Below are 23,328 nucleotides of genomic sequence, written 5' to 3'. Positions count from 1 at the left end.
TGTTTTAAAAGACTATGCTTCTTTTTTAGGCTGTCAGGCAGGATGCTTTAACAGCCAATCTATTAATGAGAAAAGAAAAAGAAGACAGATATGAGCTGAGCATGATTGGACAAAGGCTCAGGAAACCAGGGAGAATATACACACAGCAAAAAAACAAAAACCATGGTCAGGTGAGTAATTTACTGTTACAGTGTGGTATTGCTTTTATTTTAGCTATGCCAGTCTCATTCAGCTAGCATGTGCTTCAAGAACAGCAATGATTAGTTTTGAATCCTCATTAAGATTATTAAGCAAAAAGCCAGCCTCTCTTTAAAATGTGATCCAATGAGTAAAATAGACTCTTCGTTAAACGTTCTTCTCAAACTCAGTATGTCACTTTTTTTCACTGCACACATTCTGTAGCTGAATTTGAAACTGATTATGTGGTGTATGTTTTTCAAGCTAGAGCACTGGATTACAAAGAAAGCTTAAAATACACCAGAATGCATTTTGAATGAAGTTATTAATGTTACCTATTTATTTATGTTCACGTTGATTCTTTTAAGTGCAGATTGTTTTTTCCCTCCCAAACCAGTGTCTCTAACTTCTTATTTACATTCATGAGTCCCTCTGGGATATCTTTGCTCTGAGCTGTTTGTACTCAAAATCCTAAGATGTTATAAATGGTTAATTGAGATATACTATTATGTATTCATACCTAAATTAATAACTGAATGCAAGATACCTCAGTAAAGATTCATTAGCACTTAGATTACCCGTGTGTCATGTTTACTCTCTTGTTTATTACTATGAAAATATGACAGACAGGAAATTATGATAAAAAATATTTTATTGGAGTGTATTTCACGTCATATTGTATGATTAGAAATGCACCATTCACACGTGTGTTTTATTCAGCTGCATCTTTTCCCTGTAAAACAAAAGAAAACAGTACATATGGGTCAGTGTGTATAATGGAGCATTCAGGGAAGACAAATCAAATTATTGTCTGTAGCCAATTTTAGGAAATTCGAAGCAGAATTGGGATATTTCTTCTTATAACTTTGTGCAAAGTCTAAAGTGTCTGTACATTTACCTTGCCAGAGTCGCGGCTCTTAGCTCTCAGCTTGTTGACCTGGGACTCAGCAATATCGGCACGTTCCTCAGCCTCCTCAAGCTCATGCTGGAGCTTCCTGTACTTGGACAGATGGACATTGGCCTGCTCCTCCTGTAACATTGTAATAAGTCAAAATTTCTTAGTGTCCAAAACGATGACAGTTTGTTTGCACAAAACTAAAATCTGACATAGAGTTGAGGGTTTTTTTTCTGTGTGTGGTCCTTACCGCTTCCTCAGCCTGCCTCTTGTAGGCCTTCACCTTGAGCTGCAGCTTGTCAACCAGATCCTGCAGCCTGTTAATGTTTTTCTTGTCCTCCTCAGTCTGTAAAAGAAAACACATTTTAAAAATGTGATCCTCTGGTTGCTGGGATAGGCTCCAGCCCCCCGCGACCCTGATAAGGATAAGTGGAACAGAATGGATGGATGGATGTAAAATATTAATGTGGTTTACCTGATAGGTGAGCTCCTTCACTCTCCTCTCATATTTGCGGACACCCTTAACAGCATCTGCACCACGCCTCTGCTCAGCTTCAACCTCAGCCTCCAGCTCACGCACCTTCAGAAAATTAGGCAAACTTTTAAAATCCCTGGTTTATATACATATGTCTTCACACCTTTCACCTGCACAATCTTCTTACCCTGGACTCAAGTTTCTGGAGCTGTTTCTTGCCACCCTTCATAGCCAGATTCTCAGCCTCATCCAGGCGGTGCTGCAGGTCCTTAACAGCAGCCTCAAGGTTCTTCTTCATCCTCTCCAGGTGAGCGCTAGTGTCCTGCTCCTTCTTCAGCTCCTCAGCCATCACAGCAGCCTAGAAAACATGACCTCCGTTAACAGTGTGATGAAAACAAAGCTGAGTTGTACCGTGATAGTAAACATGTATAAACCTACATCGGTGATGGCCTTCTTGGCCTTCTCCTCTGCATTTCTTGCTTCCTGAACAGTGTCCTCCACTTCACTCTGGATCTGAACCAGGTCAGCCTCAAGCTTCTTCTTGGTGTTCAGAAGGCTTGTGTTCTAAGAAATGGAAAGTTTAAATTTTAAGATGTTCATTTTAAGTTTATCTAAAAAAAATAATTAAAGTGTCTCTTCGAAAATGTTCACCTGAGAGTGCAGCAGACCAACACGCTCACTGGCGTCCACCAGCTCCTGCTCAGCGATTTTGCGGCTTCTCTCTGTCTGTTCCAGAGCAGCTCTAAGCTCTTCAATTTCAGCTACCATGAGACCGTTCCTGCGCTCCACCATAGCAGCTTGTTCCTTGAGGTCATCCTGAGACCTGACAGCATCATCCAGGTGCAATTGTGCATCCTAGTAAAAGAATATCAAAATTATATTCACATAAATAACAAAATGCACTTACACAGAGTGTGTACAACAGTCCTGTGCCCTACCATACCTTCAGCTGTGCCTGGACATTTCTCAGCTGTTTCTGGGACTCAGCAGCCTGGCGATTAGCATGGCTCAGCTGAATCTCCATCTCATTCAGATCACCCTCCATCTTCTTCTTGATTCTCAGGGCATCATTCCTGCTCCTGACCTCAGAATCCAGAGTGCTCTGCATGGAGTCAATCACTCTCTGGCTGTTCCTCTTGATCTGCTCAATCTCTTCATCTTTCTCTGCCAGCTTCCTGTCTACTTCACCTTTGACCTGGTTGAGCTCCAGCTGAACACGCAGGATCTTAGACTCTTCGTGCTCCAGAGTTCCCTAATCATATGAAAGAATGAATATGAAAAGATATTCATCTTTGCATTTGTAGTTTTTACGGTGTACTTGTTCATGACTGAATATTTATTTTCAGAGGAGCTCCTCAGACAAAGATTTACCTCAGCCTCTTCAAGAGCTGTCTGGATCTCAGCCTTCTCTGTCTCCACCTGCTTCTTGGACTTCTCCAGCTCATGAATGCTCTTTCCAGTCTCACCAATCTGTTCAGTCAGATCTGAAATCTCCTCTGCAGAGGCATGTTTGATATTGTTTAGTCTTAAGACATTTAATATGAACACACGTTACTTGCACAGCATAGTAGGAACTCACGTTGCAGGTTCTTGTTTTCACGCTTCATGGTCTCCAGCTGATCCAAGGCTTCCTCATAGGAGTTCTTCATCTTGAACAGTTCAGTGCTGAGAGAACGAGCCTCCTTCTGAGCTCCTTCCACCTCTGCCTGACCCTCCTCATACTTCTGTTTCCACTCTGCCAACACCTAGATAAGCATTCGATGCAGTTATTCACCCATACTAAGAGAAACCGTGAGTTTGTGTCTTGTTCAAGCAAAGTAAATGATGGTACCTTGTCAAAGTTCCTCTGCTTCTTGTCCAGGTTGGCGGCTAGGCCATTAGCTCTCTCCACATCAATCATGAGGTCCTCCACTTCACTCTGGAGCCTCTGTTTAGTCTTCTCCAGAGAAGCACACTTGGAGTTAACAGCCTCGATCTGCTCCTCAGCCTCCTGAAGGCGCTGGGCCAGCTTTTTCCTTTAATAAAAAAAGTTTTCTCAGTAAAAACTTATTGTTCTACTTGTTTTTTGCTCACATTCTTACTAACTAAATACTCACTTGGCTTCCTCAAGTTCCTCAGTGCGCTGGATAGCATCAGTTTCATATTTGCTTCTCCACTGAGCCACCTCACTGTTGGCCTTGGACATGGAACGCTGCAGCTCAGCCTTGGCCTCCTGCTCCTCCTCAAACTGCTCCCTCAGCAGGTCACAGTCGTGGCGAGCTGACTGCAGTGCATGGGCAAGGGCATTCTTGGCCTGTTGTAAGACACATCATTGCATGAGCAAAATGTCGAATCACCAACAAAAAACTATACGCACTTCACTGAAATATATATCTTTTTTAGTCTTAATTGAGATAGGACAATAGTGAGAAGGGAGACGAGGGGGGAGACATGTAATAAGTGGCCTTAGGATGGATTCAAACTTGGGCCTTACAGCACAGGGATCACCTGCTCTGTCTGGTAAGCTATACCAGCCTCCACTGAAGTGTTTCTTACCTTAATCTCCTCTTCAGTGTGTCTCTTCAGCTCCTCAATCTGCTGTGTGAAGGCCTGTTTGCCTCTGGTCAGCTGAGAGACTAGAGCTTCTTTCTCTTCAATCTGACGGCTGAACTCACCTTGTGTAAAAATAGTCATCAGACTTTAGTTTGTGTTCAGTTTTTCTATCGAAAAACAGAAGATCACTGTAAAGGACTAAGTTCAGATCACTGCATGTTGTCTTATACAAACCATTTTCAGTAAGGAGACGTGCTTTCTGTGCACCCAAATCATTGATCTGACGGACATTTTCATCATTTTTGGCCTTCAGTTCACTAAGTTGGTCCTCAAGAGTACGGCACATCTTTTCAAGATTTCCCTAGAGAGGGAGAAAAAGATTCATCAGTGACAAGATTTTATTTCATCACTATTTGCTGGTAATTTAAGTATAAAATAAATGCATTTTGTTGTTTACCTTTGCTTTAGCGACAGCTTCCATGTTGCTGGACAGGTCGTCAATCTCCATCTTGTATTCACTCTTTTCCTTCTCAAGCTTCTGCTTGACACGCTGGAGGTTGTCGATCTGCTCTCCCAGCTCAGCAACGCTGTCAGCCTGCTTCTTGCGAAGAGCAGCAGCGGTAGCTTCATGCTGCAGAGTAGCCTCCTCCAGGTCACGACGGAGCTTCTGGAACTCAGCTTCACGCTTCTTGTTCATCTCAATCTGAGCAGCAGTTGCACCACCGGCTTCCTCCAGCCTTTCACTGATCTCTTCAAGTTCCCTGGAGAGGTCAGCTCTCTGCTTCTCAACCTTGGCACGAGCAGCACGCTCAGCCTCAATCTCCTCCTCCAGCTCTTCAATACGAGCCTGTTGGATTAGATATGTGTCTCCTTTGAGTAAACTTTCAAATTTAAAGTACGAAGCAGAAAATATGTATGGACTATCATTTGATTTAACATCATGTATCATTTACCTGAAGCTCCTTGATCTTCTTCTGAAGCTGGGCACCCAGTGACTGCTCATCCTCAATCTTGCTAAGGAGCTGACTGGTTTCAAAGTCTTTCCTGTGAAAATAACAAGTTGTATAGTTAATAAATGTACATATTATAGCCAATCCTTAGAAGGATGCTTGTCATAAAGGGAGAAAAAATGAAAGTACTTTTTCAGTTTCTCATCAGACTGCTGCTTGTCATTCTCAAGATCCATAATGGATTCCTGGGCGAGCTTCAGATCACCCTCCAGCTTCCTCTTGGCTCTCTCAAGGTCCATACGAAGCTTCTTCTCTTGTTCCAGAGAACCCTCAAGCTGCACAATGACATGACTTTGTTATTCTCTTGTTCAAGAAGAGGTTTCTTTTCTCTCTTTTTTTTGCCATCACCTGTGACATTTTCAACTTACATCATCAACTTGCTGCTCAAGCTTGGTCTTGGACTTGGTCAGAGTGTTGACTTTGTCTTCCTCAGACTGGAGGTCATCAAGAGTCTGCTGATGAGCCTCCTGAAGAGCTTTCTTCTCCTTAGTCAGCTTAGCGATGCTCTCATCTTGAGAAGCCATCTCTTCAGTCAGGTTCTTCACCTACATTTGCAATTACGATGTTATTACCATATGACTGCGTAGTTGTATACATGTTGTTTAATCTGCTAGGTATATTCCGAATGTCAAACCTTGTTCTCAGTGGCATGTTTCTCCTTCTCTACTTTAGCCAAGGTAAGCTCCAGGTCATCGATATCCTTCTTGAGCTCAGAGCATTCATCCTCCAGCTTTCTCTTCTTGCCAGTAAGCTCGGCGTTGATTTCCTCTTCATCCTCCAGTCTCTCAGTTACCTCTTTGAGTTTGGCCTCCAGCTGAATCTTGCTCTTGATAAGTCCCTCGCATCTCTCCTCAGCATCTGAGAGATTCTCTGATTCCTATTTTGCATTCGAAGAACACACATGAACACATTAATATTTTATGGTTACAAAATAAAAGGGCACAGCTTCTCTTGATATCTACTTACAGATGCCACTTGGAGCTGCAGATCATTCTTCTCCTGCAGAAGGGACACCATCTTCTCCTCTATTTCCTTCTTCTTGGCCAGGGCAGTAGCCAGATCTGTTTTCATCTTCTCATAATTCTCCTTCATCTGCTGCAGCTCCTTCTCAGTTTCAGCACTCTTGAGCAGAGGCTTGATCTTGTAGTACACCTTCATCCATGGCCAGTGTTTGACATTCATGAATGAGCGGATGTTGTACTGGATGGTGAAGATGGACTCCCTGTGCGCAAGAGATTTCCATTATTGACAAAGTTATTTTTCACTGTTTTTATTCTGGCTCGTTGCTCTTAATTGCTGTGTTCAACTTACCTCCTCTCCATCATTTTGACAAACTCCTTTCTCATGAGGAAACCACGGCAGACAGCCTGAGTCATGGTGACCAGAGATGCCAACTTTTCATCTCTCATCTCCTCAAGGGTACCCAGGAGACCAGCCTTGAAGAACACCTAAATGATCACAAGAGAGAATTATATTATAGTAAGCATTCAATTAGAAATGATTCAGAAAGCATATGTACAGTAAATGTAAATCTACATCAGGTTTGGGGAAGCATACACAGTGAAAGGCTTGCTAAACTAATGGCATGGTATTTGAGAAACCTTGTGCCTCCTGTGTGGGCACATCTGTATTAAATATGGGAATCGGTTCATTGTCTACCATACAGTATCTCATGTGTGCACAAAGTAGCACAATTTATGTCAAATGAGCCACATAAAATAATAAGAATTTTTAAAACAAAAAAGAAAACATAACAATAAATGTGTCAAGTATAAATGTACTTTGTGAAAATTAGGAAAGTTTTGATTTGATCTTCATGTGTAACTGTGATAAGAAATCCAGGGCTATTGAAATTTTGGGATGGAAACTTGTTGATGTTACACTTGATCTTCTTTTTAGTTTTCATCCAGCTCACTGACCTTACCTCCTTCAGTTTTGGCCAAAAGTAATTGTTTTAAGCAGACAGATTTTTTAAAATTGAAAAAGTAATTCTTTATTCATGCATAGATCTATAATAATGCAATCAGGCTGTTTACCTTAGTGTGTCCAAATCTGTACTGGTCGTGATCAATATCAATTGATCCAAGCAGTTTCTCAGCAGCCTTCTTGTTGTCAATGAACTGGCCCTCAGGGATGACGCTGGCATTCAGTACCTTGTATCTTTTGTGAGAGAGTGATTTGTCAGTGTCAGCATTTTCTTATCATATTTTGAATCAAAAGTCCACGAGGATATTAATTGCACCTCTGTTTGAAGTCACCATAGAGGATTCTGCTGGGGAAACCTTTTCTGCAGATTCTGATACCCTCCAGCACACCGTTACACCTGAGCTGGTGGATGACCAAGAAGTTCTCCATCAGGCCTGTAGAACAAAAATGTTTGAGTATATACTGTGAACAAACACTAATTTGCTGTTTTCAAATCCAAACCTGTGCACACAGGCACACAGATTATGTTGGGTTACCTGGAGTCTTTGACTCATTAGGGATCAGGCAACGCACAAAGTGAGGATGGGTGCTTCTCAGGTTTGTCATTAGCTTGCCCAAGTTCTCCTGTAGGTACAAAAAAGTAAACTTTTGTCATGAAAAGTAAAAATCAAAAATGTATTATTTTACATTTAATTTACTTCTCAAACCTCACCCTGAACTGTGAAGACACAGTCTGCATAGAGCCACCCTTCTTCTTGCCTCCCTTCTTGGCACCACCAGTCTCTGTTTTTCATTTGTAAATTGTAATTAAAAACATTGTGAGACTCGTAATACCAAACAAAACTCAATAACATGTAGAATATGGAAATGTATGTTTTGAGTTACATCATACCTTCAACTACAGGAGGATACAGAAGAACCAGCAGTTTAACTGAGGACTTCTGGTAAAGTTGCAACACAGACTCATTCAGTGGGTCCTTGTTCTTATCCAGCCAGCCACTGATGTTGTAGTCCACAGTGCCAGCATAGTGCACCAGGGAGAAGTGGGCCTCGGCCTTGCCCTTGGCAGGTTTTGGCTTCTCAAATGCTTTGCACTTGCCAAGATGCTGGTCATATAGCTTGTTCTTGAAGGATGTGTCAGTTGCCTTGGGGAACATGCACTCCTCTTCAAGGATGGAGAAGATGCCCATGGGCTTGATTAAGGTAAAGAAAAGAGATATGTCACCAAGTGGCACTTTTCCCCTATCATAACAAAACTAACATAAAAAAAGATATAAGATTCAAACATGAACTTGAAGTATACCTTTTCAATAAGCTCAATGCAGGCAGCCAAGTCCATGCCAAAGTCAATGAACTCCCAGACAATACCCTCCTTCTTGTACTCCTCTTGCTCCAGGACGAACATGTGGTGGTTGAAAAACTGTTGCAGTTTCTCATTGGTGAAGTTAATGCACAGCTGTTCCAAGGTGTTGAACTGTGAGGGGAGAAAAAGGCAGGGAAAAAAATAACTAAGCGGGATCTTATAATTGAAGTAGAGTTTCCCCATTTGTTAGCAATAAAGCTTACATCAAAGATCTCAAAGCCAGCAATATCCAGGACACCAATGAAGAAATTCCTTTGCTGCTTTGTGTCCAACATCTGGTTGATACGGATGACCATCCACAAGAACATCTTTTCATAGATGGACTTGGCCAGGGCTGTCACAGAGTTCAGCACCTAAAAAAATAAAAAGGGAAAATTTGATTTAATCACAAAATGCATTTAAGACCAAATATTTAACAAACATATACCTGGCAAATAATTATCTATTAAATCTGGTACATGATTTTGTTTCATTTGATCCAAATACGCTCTGATTTAAGCGGTGCATGTTTTTTGTACCAGTTGGTCTCATTTACCTGAGGTACAGTCTGTCCCTTGGTGACATACTCATTTCCGACCTTCACTCTGGGATAGCACAGAGCCTTCAGCATGTCAGCAGAGTTCAAACCCAGCAAGTAAGCAACCTTGTCAGCATCTGAAAACAGCAATTTATAACATTATTATACAGTATATACATTATACAGTATCTGACCAGGATTTTTTAGTCCAATTAGGAACCATACTGCTCTTATTCACAAGTATTTTTGTACTAAGTACTCACCCTCTGTGCCATCAGGCTCAGCTTGCTCCTCACGCTGCTTCTGCTTGAACTTCATGTTACCATGATGAAGCACAGCACCAGTCATTTTGTAGATGCTCATCTTCTCCTCATTACTGAAGCCCAGGATGTCAATAGCATTCTGTTCAAAAGTGTCCACATGAAACACTGCATAAACACTTTTTTTCTTAAAGACACAACATCATTGATATTTTAATTATAAATCAAATCTCACTCACATCTGTTGCTTCCAGCTCAACTTTGTCATCAATGCTGGCCACAGTAATCTGACCCATGCTGCACATGGGGAAGTCGTAGGGGTTGGTTGTGATGAGGGACATTTCTGGAAAAAGGAATAAAACATAAGTGTTTAATAAATTGTTTAAAATGAGAACTGTGTAACACCTTGGTGTCGCTGCTTACCAATCAGCTCTGGCTTGTGGTTTGTCATCATCTGGTAGAAGATGTGGTAACCTCTCTCATCAGGAAGCTGGAATGTCACTCTAGACTTCTCCAGCAGATCTGCACATTTTGATCAAATTTTGAAGTCACAGTTTGTCCCAAACTCAGATGAACTACTCACATTGTGAATTTGTCACTTACATGTCTCAATATCAGCACTAGCCAGTTTACCAGTTTGGCCAAAATGAATCCTGATGAATTTACCCTGTTTGGAGCAAAAGGAGCTGTCAAAGTCACACAACAATCATAACACAATTTCTCCTATCTAAAGATCACTCCATACTTACAAAACGAGAAGAGTTGTCATTCCTCACAGTTTTGGCGTTACCGTAAGCCTCCAGCAAGGGATTGGCTGCAATAATTTGATCCTCCAGTGACCCCTTAAACCCAGGTTTAAGAAATATATGAGAAAAAAATGTTTCTTCTTGAAGTATATTTCGTAATAATTTTAGAAATCTTATCACGTTTATGTACCTGCATTTTGCCAGAATCCTTCTTCTTATCTCCACCAACTGAGATAGTGGCAAAGTACTGGATGACACGCTTGGTGTTCACAGTCTTTCCGGCACCAGATTCTCCACTGGGTGTAGACAAAGACTTTTAAGAGTTTGTTCGAAATGTTGAACTATTTTAAACAAGGTCCAAAAATGTGACACTTACGTGATCAAGACAGACTGGTTCTCCCTATCTGTTAAAATGAAAAAGGAGTTCACAATGTATTTCTGCAGTTATCACCATATACATGATTAAATATTGGATTTTTGAGTTAAAGGCATACCAGTAAGCATGAACTGATAAGCGTTGTCAGAGACAGAGAAGATGTGGGGTGGAGCCTCCATACGCTTCTTGCCTCTATAGGCAGCAACGACTTCAGAGTCGTACACTGGGAGCCACTTGTAGGGATTTACTGTGGCGCAGAACAACCCAGAGTAGGTCTAAAAGTGGTTCAAGAGATTTTTAAAAAGTGGATGTTAATTAACAGTTGCTGTTAGAAGAGTAATTTTCAAAGTTTTGCTTGTTAGGAAGACAGTCTCACATAGATCATCCATGCTGCGTAACGCTCTTTGAGGTTATACAGCACAGAGGCTTCATTGAGGTGGGTCATCATGGCCATGTCCTCAATTTTGTCGAACTTGGGAGGGTTCATTGGAGAGACGTCTTCTTCTTTGACTGTCCTCTCCTGCAACAGCACATTGATCACGATGAGAATTTGTCACATCTGACTCTCAGTTAACTCTAACTTGATGATACCGACCTCCTGAGTGTCCAAGACTTTGACAGTGACTTTGCCACCATCTTTCTTGATGATAGTTCCCTTCAGGTACAGCTCTTTGGCATCAGCCACGTAGCAGGCACTCTTGGCATCAAAAGGTTTGTTCTGAGCCTCAATTCTCTCCTTCTCTGGTTTACGGAGGTAAATGGCAGCTTTGCCATAAACGGCCATCTCTGCGTCCGTACTCATGGTGGCGGTTTACTTCTATGATGTTATGACAAATAAGTGTAATCTTAGACAAATATGTTAGAGCTATCGTCAGTTCTTGTGAGTGGACAGCTAACACCGTATCTATTATTGTAGGATCTACTGTTGTTATGATTTGGCGCTATATAAATAAAATTGAATTGAATTGAATTAACACCTTATCCTTCTTATCAACACAAATAATATAACACACAAAATACTGACAATTTTGAATAGTTAAATGTTGTCCATACCTGACTCTGTTTCTGTCAAAAGTATGTTATATTGCACAATCCTGTTGAACACATATGAGATATTGTCAATTACTAGGAAAATACTTGTTTTAAAAAAAGTAAATAAATTGATTTATTTAAGTACTATTATAATAATAATGAAGATACTACCAGTTCCAAAGCAGATAGAAGACAAACCTACCACAAGCAAGAGTCTTCTTCTTCTACCACAGAGTGATGTGCTCTCGTGGACTGCTTATATTCAATGCAGCGTGCTTACCCGACAAAGTTATATATGGGAGAAATGCCAAATGTGGTGCGGATACCAGTGAGAGCAGACATCCGCTGAAACGTAGTGCAAGGACATACTGTACATCAGCTTTCACTTCTAAACATTCTTTAAAGCTATTTTTGAAGAAAGCAAAGGATTTCTCACTTGACAATAATTCAAACTATCATGTCCACATTAAAGAAACAAGGTGCAAAAGAAAAAGGTTTTCCAAAAAATGCCTTGTGTTTTTTTTATGTTGCACTTGTGAAGCTAATTTATTTTATGAAGCATCTCCAAAACAATGATTTCCCCTCGTTGCCTTTGCCATATTTTACACTATATCAACACAGATTGTATTTCAGCTGCATTTTTCAGGACAGTGTGACACAGATGAAGATCTACTTACAGCTGAACTTTTAATGAAAACAGCTGTCTGCACAGGCTGCAAAGCGGCTCATTTTTCACTGACGGTGTAAGAGTGTAACCACAACTCCAATGTTTAGAGACTTCAAGTCTATTTTCAAGTAATATTTGATGATAAACTTGAACAGTACTCTGTTGTTACACTTATACAGTCCTTTACTATTATTTAATTCCATTGACCTGTGTAAACTTTGAGATATTTTTGTTTTTCTTATTAATTTCTGACCTATTTTGTTTGAGTATTTGTCTATAAAAATGTTCCTACTGATTCACCAACTAGATTAAGATGGGAAAGTAACCACAAAAATGTCTGATTCTCATGAGCAGTTTAGGATAATGCCGAAGATGTCCCACTCACATACCAGCTGCTCATTTCTCTCTTGATAAAATCACAACCTGATTTGTATCTAAGCTAATGCATGATGCTATCTGAGACTCAGGATGCTTCATTAGACAGATGAAGATATAAAAACATGAAAAAAAAAACCCATTAAAAACTATAAACGTCGGTTTATAATGAAGGAGACACTGAAACAATTTTATACAATTCAACAGTTTCTTTCCGTGTCTTAGGGTCATCTCTGGAATGCCATAAATCCAAGTTGGCTACAGCTGTTGCCATGCTACACAGATTAATTAGAGATATATGTTGGAATGGCAACGTTCAATGCTACAAGTGGGAATGGTGTGTTGGAATTTATTAACACTAGGTCAAGTCTGCGGTGCCAGACCAAGTGCAAGGTCAAGTTTTTACTGTAGGTTAAGGATGGCAGCTAAACACTGTGAGAAATGAATGTCGTGTTTGCTACTTTATAGATGTTTTAGCACAGCTAATAATATGTGTGCCTTACAAAACAGAGTGAGCCTTCTTACAATTCAAGAAGTTAGTACACCAGTATGTTTTAACCTTTTTTTTCCACCCCATTAGGTAAGATAGTTCTTATGACCCAGGCCTACACAAGACAATTGTATGTAGACCGTCAAATACTGGAGAATTATGTTAATCCACGATGAACTTCCTGATCCTCCCTGCAGTCTTTCTCCTCTGCACACTGTCAATTACTTCATTTATGACTTTTTATATTCAAAGGGCTCATGTTTTATATCTTCTTCTTTTTTTTTGTCATATCATACATTACATCCCTGGTAGGAATAAATATTTTTTAATTTTTTAAAACATCCCACATAAGAGCTTGCATCCTCATCTGTACTCTGTGTCTATTTGAAAACATTGCTTACTTTTTGAGGCCTGCTGACAAGCTACACTCAGTGGAGAATCATATGTGGGGCAATAGCAATATTATTGATAGTAATGGTAAAAAAAAATACATAAACAGACAAATGTATTTGCAGGACAATAGTTAGATTTCCAGACTGTTTCTTTAAAAACCTTTTTGAATGAGCTATCAATAACTTATCAAACATATACAATTAGTATTAATTAATATTAAAATACACTGCATATTTACCAAAGTATATAATAATTAAGGTGTTGATATTCATATTAATAATGATAATGTCACCAGAAATACAATCCTCTAAAGCACGCACAGACTTGAATGCACTCAGTGTGTTTGCTTACAAAGCATACGTTAAATATATGACATAGACCAAACATGGCAAGGAAGGCAGCTCATGGTTACATGAGTTCAGCATTTGTCGCTAGTACGTACATCAAATGTTTCATGTTTCCATCAGCCATAATCCCTACTTAAATTAGCATAAATATAAATTTACAGGGGTTTTCTGTCAAATTGTCAAACCAGTTCAAGTAAAAAGTCATTTTGCATTCTATCTTTTTAATGAAAAATGTTAATTATATTTTATAAATGTATAATATATAAATATGAGGATAATTACAGTGATGCAGGGATATCCAGATTTTTCGGTTTGATTTTCTTCTGCCTAATTTGCATCCTCATATGCACCCCGTATCTGTTTTGAACATGAATATTGCTTGCTTCTTGCTTTCTGCCACCTGGTGACTGACTGGACTCAGTGGAGATTTTCTTATGTGGATAGAAAATATGTTATTGTTAATTACAGCAAAGAATAAATAAACAATACAGAAAAATAGTTGCATACAATATTTCTATTAGAAACCTTTTTGAATGAGCTATCAAACTTATAAATACATATACAAGTGATAAGAACATGTATTTCATATTTACTTTTTACTTATTAAACAATTTCATAATGTCTAATGCATTTTTTTATAAGTGAAAAAAGTTATATACATATATTTGTAGGTAACTGTTTAATTATTTAATGTTTTTATACACTTCATAATTTTAAAAGCACAAAATTGTTGGGCCAAAGTGATTTAACACATCAATATACTGCACAAACAACTTTCACATGTCTTCTACTACATACACAGATATGAATGCATTCAGTGTGTTTGCTTACAACACACAAGTTAAATATATAACATAAACCAAATATGGTCAGGAAGACAGCTGATGGGTACATGAGTTTAGCATTTGTCGCTAGTGCGTACATCTTATGTGTCATGTTTCCATCACCAAATGCACATCCTGAATTGTTCATAATCCCTACTTAAAATAGCTCAATTCAAGTCCCTTGTCAAATGGTGGACCAATCAAAGTAAAAACACATATTTCAAACTTTTGTTAATGTATATATTTTTTATTTCAATTAAAAATATTAACAAACAAAAAATTAGTTTTTAAACTGTCGTCAATAACTTGCAATGTCATTGAGAGTTACTACGTAATAGTTTCATAATAACTAAATTATACGAATAATTACATGTGATTAACTGTAAGAGATATCTCTCAGGCATTCACACTCATATGTCAACCTATTAACACTTCAACCGACTCTGCAGACACAGCTTCAAGTCCACTTTTGGCACATGCACATCACTGCAGTTTGAATGTCAACCTCATTCCACTTGTTGTGCAATACAATCACTGAAATGTCACAGTCTTTAGTATGGCAAACTTCTTAAACATTTCCACATGAAATTGTCACGCAGTAAAAACACAGTCTTGCAATTTGGAATCTCTAATGTTTATTTTGACACTTGAGCTGGTCAATAATACTTTTTAATGTAAATAATATATATATATATACGTGCATGTAACAAGCTTTTGTGATGATGGTAAACCTAAGAAATTTGGCATTTAGGTATCTTTGATTAACTCCTTCATCCTCTGATACAGTGACAGCAAGCTCTATCATGTGGTGTGTTTAGCATCCCAACAAACTAGATGAGGCCACGGCAACAATGTGAACTTGTCATCAAGCACGTACAGGACAAATATATTACGTTTCCAACTCTCTTGCTAAGTAAGTGCAATAATGATAAAACGAAGCTTAAGTTTGTTTTTCTAATCTCAAGCTTCTCATTTATTTCACTTTCATTTCAGCGTTTTTTTAGGTTTCGGTTTGGGTGCATCCATAGCCTGACACACTTCTTTTTGGCACATCTGACAATTTTAGAAACTTTGGCGCTTTGGTACTATGTCACTTCACAACATATTTTTCTACTCAACAAAAAAAAACATCTAGAAAAAACTATTTTGCAGAATATACTCAGAATTTATTTTCTTTGTAGTAGTTTCCATCAAATTTTTAAAAATCTGCAAAGCTTGCGATGTTCCTTTGACTGTAATTAAAAGGCTTCCCTTTCTATGTGTATAAGAACCAGATTCGAGAAAAGTGTTTCTCCAGTAGAACCAGTCAAAATGTGGAGCATTGTCTCAAGTTGTGAGACAGGGGAACAAGGAATAAAAATGCTATGCGGTTCCACAGAAAGAAGTTCACCCTTGGTGTGGTGTGGATGATTTATACTAGGGGTGTCAAACTTAAGGTTCGTGGACCGCATCTGACCCACGAGATAATTTCATATGTCATTTATTAATGGCCGGTTGGTATGTGAGAATCTTCAGTCCTGCTGAGAATCCATGCTGACAGGGGTGGGATTTTATGTTTTATTTTGATGGGCACACCATCCGACCAATCACACGCGAAGACAGACTAGGATCATACCATTATGTGAACAAAGGAAGGGGGGCAGAAAGATGAGTTTGCTAAAGTGATACCCGTTTTTATTTTTTAGCGAATCCCATTGTGGGGGACAAAAGGTTTCAAACTTGAGCAAGCCTATTAAAACATTATACACCTTATACAGTTCATAACTGAAATTTACATCAAATAAACTTTATACAAAGTGTCTTTGAATAGCTCAGTGTCTGAGAGTCTAAATGAGTCTCACAGACCTGAATGTGCACTTGAAGGTATTTATAATTCCTTTTTTTCTTCTTCTTTTGTTTTTGCCTGTCCCGTTTGGTTCTTTAGTCATCAGAATTATTGTCTGAAGGCCGAGAAAGATGCCCAACGGATTTACTTTACCAAGTGGATCATCATCACACCCTTGCCATATTGGTCCATTTGATTGACCATTGTTATTATTATTTATTTTATTTTATTTTAAGTTATTACAGATGGGACAGACATGACTAGGGGCTAGGAAAGGGAGATAGAAAGAAAGGAAAGAAAAACAGAGGGGAAGAAGGACAGTGAGCAAAGACACTTAAGAAAAAAATAGTTAAAAAATCAGCTGGATCACCTGTTGAGAGAGAAGGAAAAAAAAGAACACAAGCAAAAAGAGAGCAACACAATAAACACGACACCACAACAATAACCTAGATAACTGTAACTAACAGTAAATGATAAATAATGAATGTTATTGTGTAGCACGCAAGACCGACAGCGCACAATGTGCTTTGAGGTAGCAGCCAAGAAAGATGTAGTTTGTGTCTGTGAGCACCCGTGTGTATACCTGTATGCACACGTGTGTGGATGAGTGCGCTTGTATTCAAAAGGTTTCTCCATGTAACCATCAGCTAGAGGGTGTGGGGAGCCATAGCCCCATCCCCCAGGGCATGAAGCAGGCATGGAGGAGATCCAGGCCCCAGACATCCAGAGGCCCCCAGAGCGTGACAGCCCGAGGAGGACCACCGGAGGGGCATCCATGCCACCCTCCTGGGAAGAGCTGAGGAGAGCCCTAGACGTGGGGCCACCCAGCAGCCATGGCGCAGAAGCCACAGGGGGCTGTAGTGACGTGCCCACGGGCTCTGCTGGTAGCCAGCCGCACCATAGTGGAACGAGGCCTTAGGTCCAGAGGCCCAAGGCCCGAGGGCCCCCCATCCCCCGGAAGGGGCCTGACCGTCACAGTTAAATATGTGACTTTACACTGACAGAAAAAGGAGTTTCAATGGTTCAAAGTGGGCCGTATGTGGCCCGCAATGTAAAATTCTTTTCACACCCCTGATTTATAACATTAACTGATAAAAAATTAATTGATATTTAAGTAACTATTTACCATATTACATTACATTTCTGACTTCTGTGCCAAAAAAAACATTAGGCAAAGGGATTGTGGCTAACATTTACCGTACAGTTCTACTCAGTAACAATATTTTTATTTACTGACAGAAAGAATATTTAATATAAAGGTCAAGTGATGATCTGTGACAGAAATGTGTTACAAACAACTGGTATTGTTTTATATTTCTCAAGATCCTTAGTGCTTCTCAAATCAAACGGTTGTGCTTGAGGTGTATTAACTCCTTATATTAGCTACCTTTCACAGGTTAAAAAAAGGCAAAGGATCAATTAAAGGGCAACCATTTCATCTTTATTTTTTCAGCATAAACCCTACCACATTATATGATACAGTAAATTGAAACAAAATCCAATTTACATATAATAATATAAATAAAAGAGAAAGTGTATGGTTACTGCTATTTCAGATATTCTCTAAACTGACATATATTTATTTACCTTGCCAAAGTCACAGCTCTTAGCGCTCAGCTGGTTGATCTGAGACTTGCAACATTAGCACCCTCCTCATCCTCCTTGTGCCCGTGCTGGATCTTGCTGCATTTGGACAGATGAACACTGGCCTATACTCCTCCTGGAATACAAGACACAGCAAAATATTTAAAGTATTTAAAATATTCAAAACATGTAAATGTTGGAAAAGGGTCTTTAGGTCTATAATGCTTGAAAAAACGGGATGTCTTCAGTCACATTTTAAGGTATAAATGCCTTTTGAATTAATTCTATAAGTGGGCTTGTCCCTATAACATCATCTCATTTAATTACTGATGTTTTAACACTCAGTGGATTTTAGTGTGTTTTATTTTACAGTGATTGCTTTGAAAACCAAATTGAGTGTGGGGAAAATGCTTTTTTGTACTAAAATAAACAATTATACTTGAGGTTTTAAAGAGTCAGACTGAACATACACAGTGGAGGTTGGTGACATTCGATTTAATGGTCTGAAGGAGGCGATTCTGTTCTGCTGGTTTAGTACTTTTTTGGAAATGTACAAAATTCTGGGCAGTTTTTCTTTTTGGAAAGATTTAGGTCATTTGTTCTAAATAATAAACTGATATGGAAATTGTATAGTTACTGGGGTCTTTTGCATGCAAATGCAGGCACATATGTACGATTGTAAAATATTTGGAATGACTTTGAGCAAACATTTAATTTGATGTAGTTCATTTTAATTCCCTTCAGGTTAATGTAGTTTCAGAAAACCTCCATGTATAACAAGCTAAACTAATTTGACTTAACTTTACAGGAATGTCCAGTGTGCCAGTCTCTGCGAGAATTTTTGGCCCTCACTGTTGCGTGAGTGTGGTTTAGTGTTCAGAGTGCACCAGTTGTTTGCTAACTTGGAGTGCAGTAACACACACATGCTAGGTCTGTGTGTGCAGCATGTTTTAGAGCTCCACTGTCATACCCATGAAATATGAGTAGTTATAAAGGCTACTGCGGTGGTGGCTGTAAGAGTGAGCATGTGTTTAAAGAATGAGAGGGTACAAAGCTGTCTCTGAGCTGGTGGACTGCAGTTAGTTAACCAAAGTTAAGCCTGCACCTAACTGAATGCTGCTTTTATGGTTTAGTGACATACTATGCATGCTTCACTTGCTCACCTGTCACAAAATACCTTTGATTTGACAGTACTTACTGTTCTGTACTGTTCACAGGAAATATATCTATACTACAAATTATCCAAAAGCTTTTCATGCAATTTTAAAAAAAATAAATATGTCACGTTAAACTGCCCTGCACAAAAGAAATGAAACTGTTACTGTGCTCAAGTGCATAGATAAAAGTGTTTGCTTTGACACAAACACTTAAAAAAAAACACACTGCAGCCTCCAACAGAGCTCTGAGTTTGTTCAAACTTCTGGTTGGATAGCTGGAAGCTATTACTTAACTATTCATGTATTGTGAAACAGAACACACCGTTTCGGTTTGAGTAGTAAAAATGCTTGTTATTGCTGATTCATGGCAAACGCAAAGCTCCTAGCAACATACACCTATTAATCTTCTGATATGTTTTAAAAATTCATTTCTTCCCAACGAGCGTGGTAATCAAGTTGTCTTCACTTAAGCAAGCTAAATTTTAAAAGCCCGGAGTAACTGAGGAAATCGGTTCCTACGCGAATGTGCCTCCCACTACGAGGAAAGGGGAAGAAAAACAAGAGCGATGCAAATGACATGGAAATTTTTCATCTGGGGTGACTGTCACTGAATTACTAATGATTATGTAATATAATATATATTTAACTCTTTCCTGTCATGTTTTGAGTTGCAGTGACCTCACATGTTTATGCTGGCTCACAGAAATTTAATGGTACACATCTAAACAGATTAAATGGATAGATAGATGAATGGATTGTTGGATGGTTATAAATCATGGTATATGTGTCTATGTACATGGATTAAATAGCATCAGCTTCACTAATGCATCAGTCATCATGGTCTCAGTCTGATGATGAGAAAGTAAAAGGCCTACTAGGTCAAAAGGGTGGTGTTATATATTGATATATTGATATATTTAGTTGTTGTTTGGCAGGAAGGTGTGGAAAGAAACAACCGTGGGGAAGGTCCAAGCTCGGCTAAAAATGAAATACAGTATGTTCTGGACCTGAGAGCAAAGCTACACACATTGGGTGGGTTGTCACAAGAGAATTTGCTCCAGGCCCAGGAACAGGACAACAGAGGGTTTAGACTCATTTTCACCACGAGACAAAGTGCTTGTATTGCTCCCTTCTTCTAGCTCCAAATTTCTCGCCAAGTGGCAAGGACCCTTTGTGGTCACACGGCGAGTGGGGCATGTTGACTATGAGTTGGTAAGGTTTGACAGGGGGGAGCCACACATATATAATTTCCTGAAAGCATGGAGAGAGGCGGAAACTGTTTCTCTGGTGAGCATGGTTAAGGAGAGAGATCAGTTCAGGCTGGAGGTGTCACATTCCACCATTGCCGCCTCCCTCCATTATGATGATCATCTCGACAGGCCCAGAGAGCAGATGTTGCTGTGGTGCAACAGCATTTTGCAGATGTGTTCTCCTGCCTGCCCGGTCAAAAAAATCTCATAGAGGACCATTTTGAAACGGCGCCCTGGTATGACAATGCGTTCTTGGCCCTTCAGGCTACCTGAACATAAAAGACAAATTGTTGAGAAGGAATTGGCTGCGATGCTGAATATGGGAGTAATAGAAGAGTCGCACAGTGCGCGGTTTGGCAAGGACCCCATAGTTCTTGCAGTGAAGAAAGATGGGTTTTTATGGTTCTGTGTTGACTACCGCAAAGTGAATGAAGTGTTGCAGTTTGATGCTTATCCCATGCCCCAGTCAACGAGCTCCTGGTTAGGCACTGCTCGTTTTTCTAACGACACTGATTTTAACCAAGGGCTACTGGCAGATTCCCTTATCTGCGGAGTCCAAGGAAAAAAACGTCTTCTCCACTCCATGCGGTTTGTATCAATTTGTTACCCTTCCGTTCGGCTTGTTCAGAGCCCCTGCCACGTTCCAGCTCCTTATGGACCAGGTGCTGCATCCACACGCTGCATATGCTGCCGCCTACCTGGATGATGTCATAATCCACAGCATGTGCGGCGAGTGGCTGCGGTCCTGGAGTCTCCGAGGCAGGCAGGCTTACAGCCAACCCAAAAAAGTATGCAGTTGGACAGAGGTAGGTACAGTATCTCGGGTACCACTTAAGAGGCAAGCAGTTGTGCCTGCATTTGGAGAGAACTACAGCCATCACATCTTGCGCGCATCCAAAGACCAAAAAAGAGGTGAGACGGTTCTTAGGGTCGACTGGTTATTACCAACGATTTGTGCCAAACTTTGAGGAGCTGACCAGCCCTTAACCAATGTCACCCGAAAGGGGGTCCAAGATATGGTCCAGTGGACTGAGCAGGATTTGTGCAGGTGATGAAGGCTCTCAGTGGGGAGACCCTTTTCACACCCTTTAATTCTGCAGACTGATGCCTCAAACAGAAGACTGGGGGCTGTTTTGTTCCAACCGCCCTGTTGTATACATCAGCTGCGAAGTGTCAGAAAGAGAGGCCAGATAAAGAAGGAGTGTCTGGCCATCTGGTGGCTAGTCGACTCATTTCGCTATTATATCCTGGGACGGTCATTCACCCGCTGTTCAGACCATGCCCTGCTGCAATGGCTCCACCGCATGAATGATGCCCAGATCACCCAGTGGTATCTGGCTCTCACCTGGTTGAAGTTAAAGGTGGTCCATAGGTCGGGGGCGCAGATGATCATGGGGGATTTCTTCTCCCACTGGCGTGGGGGGATAGGCTCAGCCAGATGGCTCCCTCGCCTCAGTCAGGCAATGGCGGTATGTGGCGGGGGTGTGGTCTGCTCTGCTGCAGAGGAGTGGTGGGGCAGTAGTTTCTGTGGGCAGTGCCTGAAGGCTGGTAGAGCAGTTGGGACTGATTTGGGTGATCAGTCCTGCTATTTCAGCTGCCTCTGGGACCAGAGGGGAACTCTGTGCCAAAAACAAGCCAGCTGAAAAGCTGTACAGAGCGATCTTGAAAAGTAATAAAAATAAAAGACGAGTACCTAACAGTGTGTATGTATGGGTCCTTTGTGGCACAGTTAATATTTTCAATCATGTTTGGTACAATGCAATTTTTCTTAGTTTTTTTTTTTGTACACTGTCTTTGACAAATAAAGAAAATGAAATGAAAGAGTGCCGACTGGGAGGTCAAAGATCAGGCGATGTGGTCAGGGATTTTGAAGGACAAGACAGCTGTTGAAGTTCCTTTGAAACCTAATCACCAAAGTACTTAAAGAAGTAAAACTGCAATACTTTGTCTGAAAAAAGGGGTGGGTGACTGCAGCTCATAAGCCAGCAAATGAGCAGACACATGACATATTATCTCATCTAAGTCCACTTATGAAGCGCTAAACTTAAACTGTGGCGTTTTTGACGTTGTAGAGCTTCACAACAGGAGTAATGAGAGAAGTTTACAACATTATACAAAATATCTCATGTATTATAACAGGCACCAGTGTGTTTTGGATGATGTAAAATAAACGCAATGTCGGTTCCTCCCTTCAAAATCAGTCCATAGTCATTTTAATATATTATTTGTGGGATAAAGAGAAATAGCAGCAGCTACAAAATTTTGCCTTTGTTTAAGAAGCTCCTACAATATGCAAAGAGCATCTTGTCCAGAATGAGACTCTTTGGCAAAACATGGAGTAGCATGGCGAACCGCCAGCCACGCGCTCTCCAAAGCTTTAGCTCTTCTGTCAGTAAGAAACGGGTTCGGAACTGGAATAACCCAATAAACTAAACCTGATTTTGATGCGCAAAGCAAGCAGTACTAACCCACTGGCCTGCCTGCATCTAATACACGGGATATCACACTATTACACCCATGGCATTTCCTGTGGTATGGTCATTCGCTTACCATCAGATGTCTTGTGTGAAGCAAAACCCATGACACACTGGACTGTTTTAACACAAATTTCTGCCTGTCATGCTTAACTTGGGGCAGTCGTTTGAATGCCCAAATATATCATTCCTCCAGAACCCTACTGTTTTATATCTCCTTTGTTCATCTGGAGGAGTCCAGCGTATCCCATGGACTCCACCAAATGCGTTACACGAAAACGAAACAAAAACTGTAGCCAGCCATTCCACGAGTTTCGGTTTAAATGATAGAGACACTGGCTGGCCGCGCTGAGTTGCAATCTGCGCCAAGTATTATTGGTGAGTCTTTATTTTATTTCTGAACAATATACTGTAGCCTGTGTCGCAGACTTTTGCTTGGCCGTGCAGCCTGAGTTTGTTAGCTCTGCTGAGCTGTACACAATGACGCAGTCTTTGATGTGCGTTACCTTAAATGACCTCGCCTCGAAGCCGTTTGAGGACAGGCTCGAGACAAAGCAGTGGACGTCGATTTTTTTTTTTACATTAAAAGTTTAAAAACGACACAAAAGAAATGAATGTCGGTATGACGTGTAT

General features: G+C 40.2%; 2 protein-coding genes across 3 annotated transcripts in view; one reads left to right on the top strand and one right to left on the bottom strand.

Annotated features, from left to right (window-relative positions):
• Positions 1-811: 811 nt before the first annotated feature.
• Positions 812-11,575, bottom strand: LOC116315810 (myosin heavy chain, fast skeletal muscle-like). 2 transcript variants are annotated; one of them, XM_031734221.2, is made up of 41 exons: positions 11,512-11,575; positions 11,331-11,371; positions 10,873-11,094; positions 10,654-10,797; positions 10,396-10,552; positions 10,278-10,305; positions 10,092-10,197; positions 9,905-9,997; positions 9,759-9,822; positions 9,579-9,677; positions 9,395-9,498; positions 9,159-9,297; positions 8,914-9,032; positions 8,582-8,731; positions 8,319-8,489; positions 7,908-8,208; positions 7,728-7,798; positions 7,552-7,639; positions 7,332-7,449; positions 7,126-7,249; positions 6,401-6,537; positions 6,056-6,311; positions 5,724-5,966; positions 5,458-5,634; positions 5,219-5,364; positions 5,033-5,123; positions 4,537-4,926; positions 4,314-4,440; positions 4,083-4,201; positions 3,644-3,840; positions 3,379-3,562; positions 3,127-3,292; positions 2,919-3,043; positions 2,491-2,799; positions 2,199-2,402; positions 1,986-2,111; positions 1,735-1,905; positions 1,548-1,652; positions 1,323-1,418; positions 1,076-1,207; positions 812-910 (listed from the first exon to the last, which is right to left on the bottom strand). In XM_031734221.2, exons 3-41 carry the CDS (start codon positions 11,077-11,079, stop codon positions 890-892), a joined length of 5,805 nt encoding a protein of 1,934 aa, XP_031590081.2. In that variant the 5' UTR covers positions 11,080-11,094; positions 11,331-11,371; positions 11,512-11,575; the 3' UTR covers positions 812-889. The 2 variants fall into 2 exon arrangements, with proteins under 2 accessions (XP_031590081.2, XP_039470740.1); XM_039614806.1 differs by having other exon boundaries at positions 1,323-1,652.
• An 11,391-nt stretch (positions 11,576-22,966) lies between these two features.
• The window catches only part of nlrc5 (NLR family, CARD domain containing 5), a 33,520-nt gene continuing 33,158 nt past the window's right edge, over positions 22,967-23,328 (top strand). The window contains exon 1 of the mRNA XM_039615384.1: positions 22,967-23,073. The gene's annotated coding sequence lies outside the window, so the exon portion shown is untranslated. The remainder of the gene's footprint in view (positions 23,074-23,328) is intronic.

The sequence above is a fragment of the Oreochromis aureus genome, linkage group 7 (assembly GCF_013358895.1).
Source record: "Oreochromis aureus strain Israel breed Guangdong linkage group 7, ZZ_aureus, whole genome shotgun sequence".
NCBI lineage: Eukaryota > Metazoa > Chordata > Actinopteri > Cichliformes > Cichlidae > Oreochromis > Oreochromis aureus.
The sequence above is the reverse complement of the archived record's forward strand: the minus strand, read 5'-3'. Positions and strand labels throughout refer to the sequence as shown.

Excerpts from the sequence above, each read along its gene's own strand:
- LOC116315810 (XM_039614806.1), bottom strand. The coding sequence starts at position 11,079 with ATGAGTACGGACGCAGAGATGGCCGTTTATGGCAAAGCTGCCATTTAC. Across the intron at positions 8,490-8,581 it reads CTGGCTTTGAGATCTTTGAT|TTCAACACCTTGGAACAGCT; the intron begins GTAAGCTTTATT and ends CTCCCCTCACAG. Across the intron at positions 8,209-8,318 it reads GCATTGAGCTTATTGAAAAG|CCCATGGGCATCTTCTCCAT; the intron begins GTATACTTCAAG and ends ACCTTAATCAAG.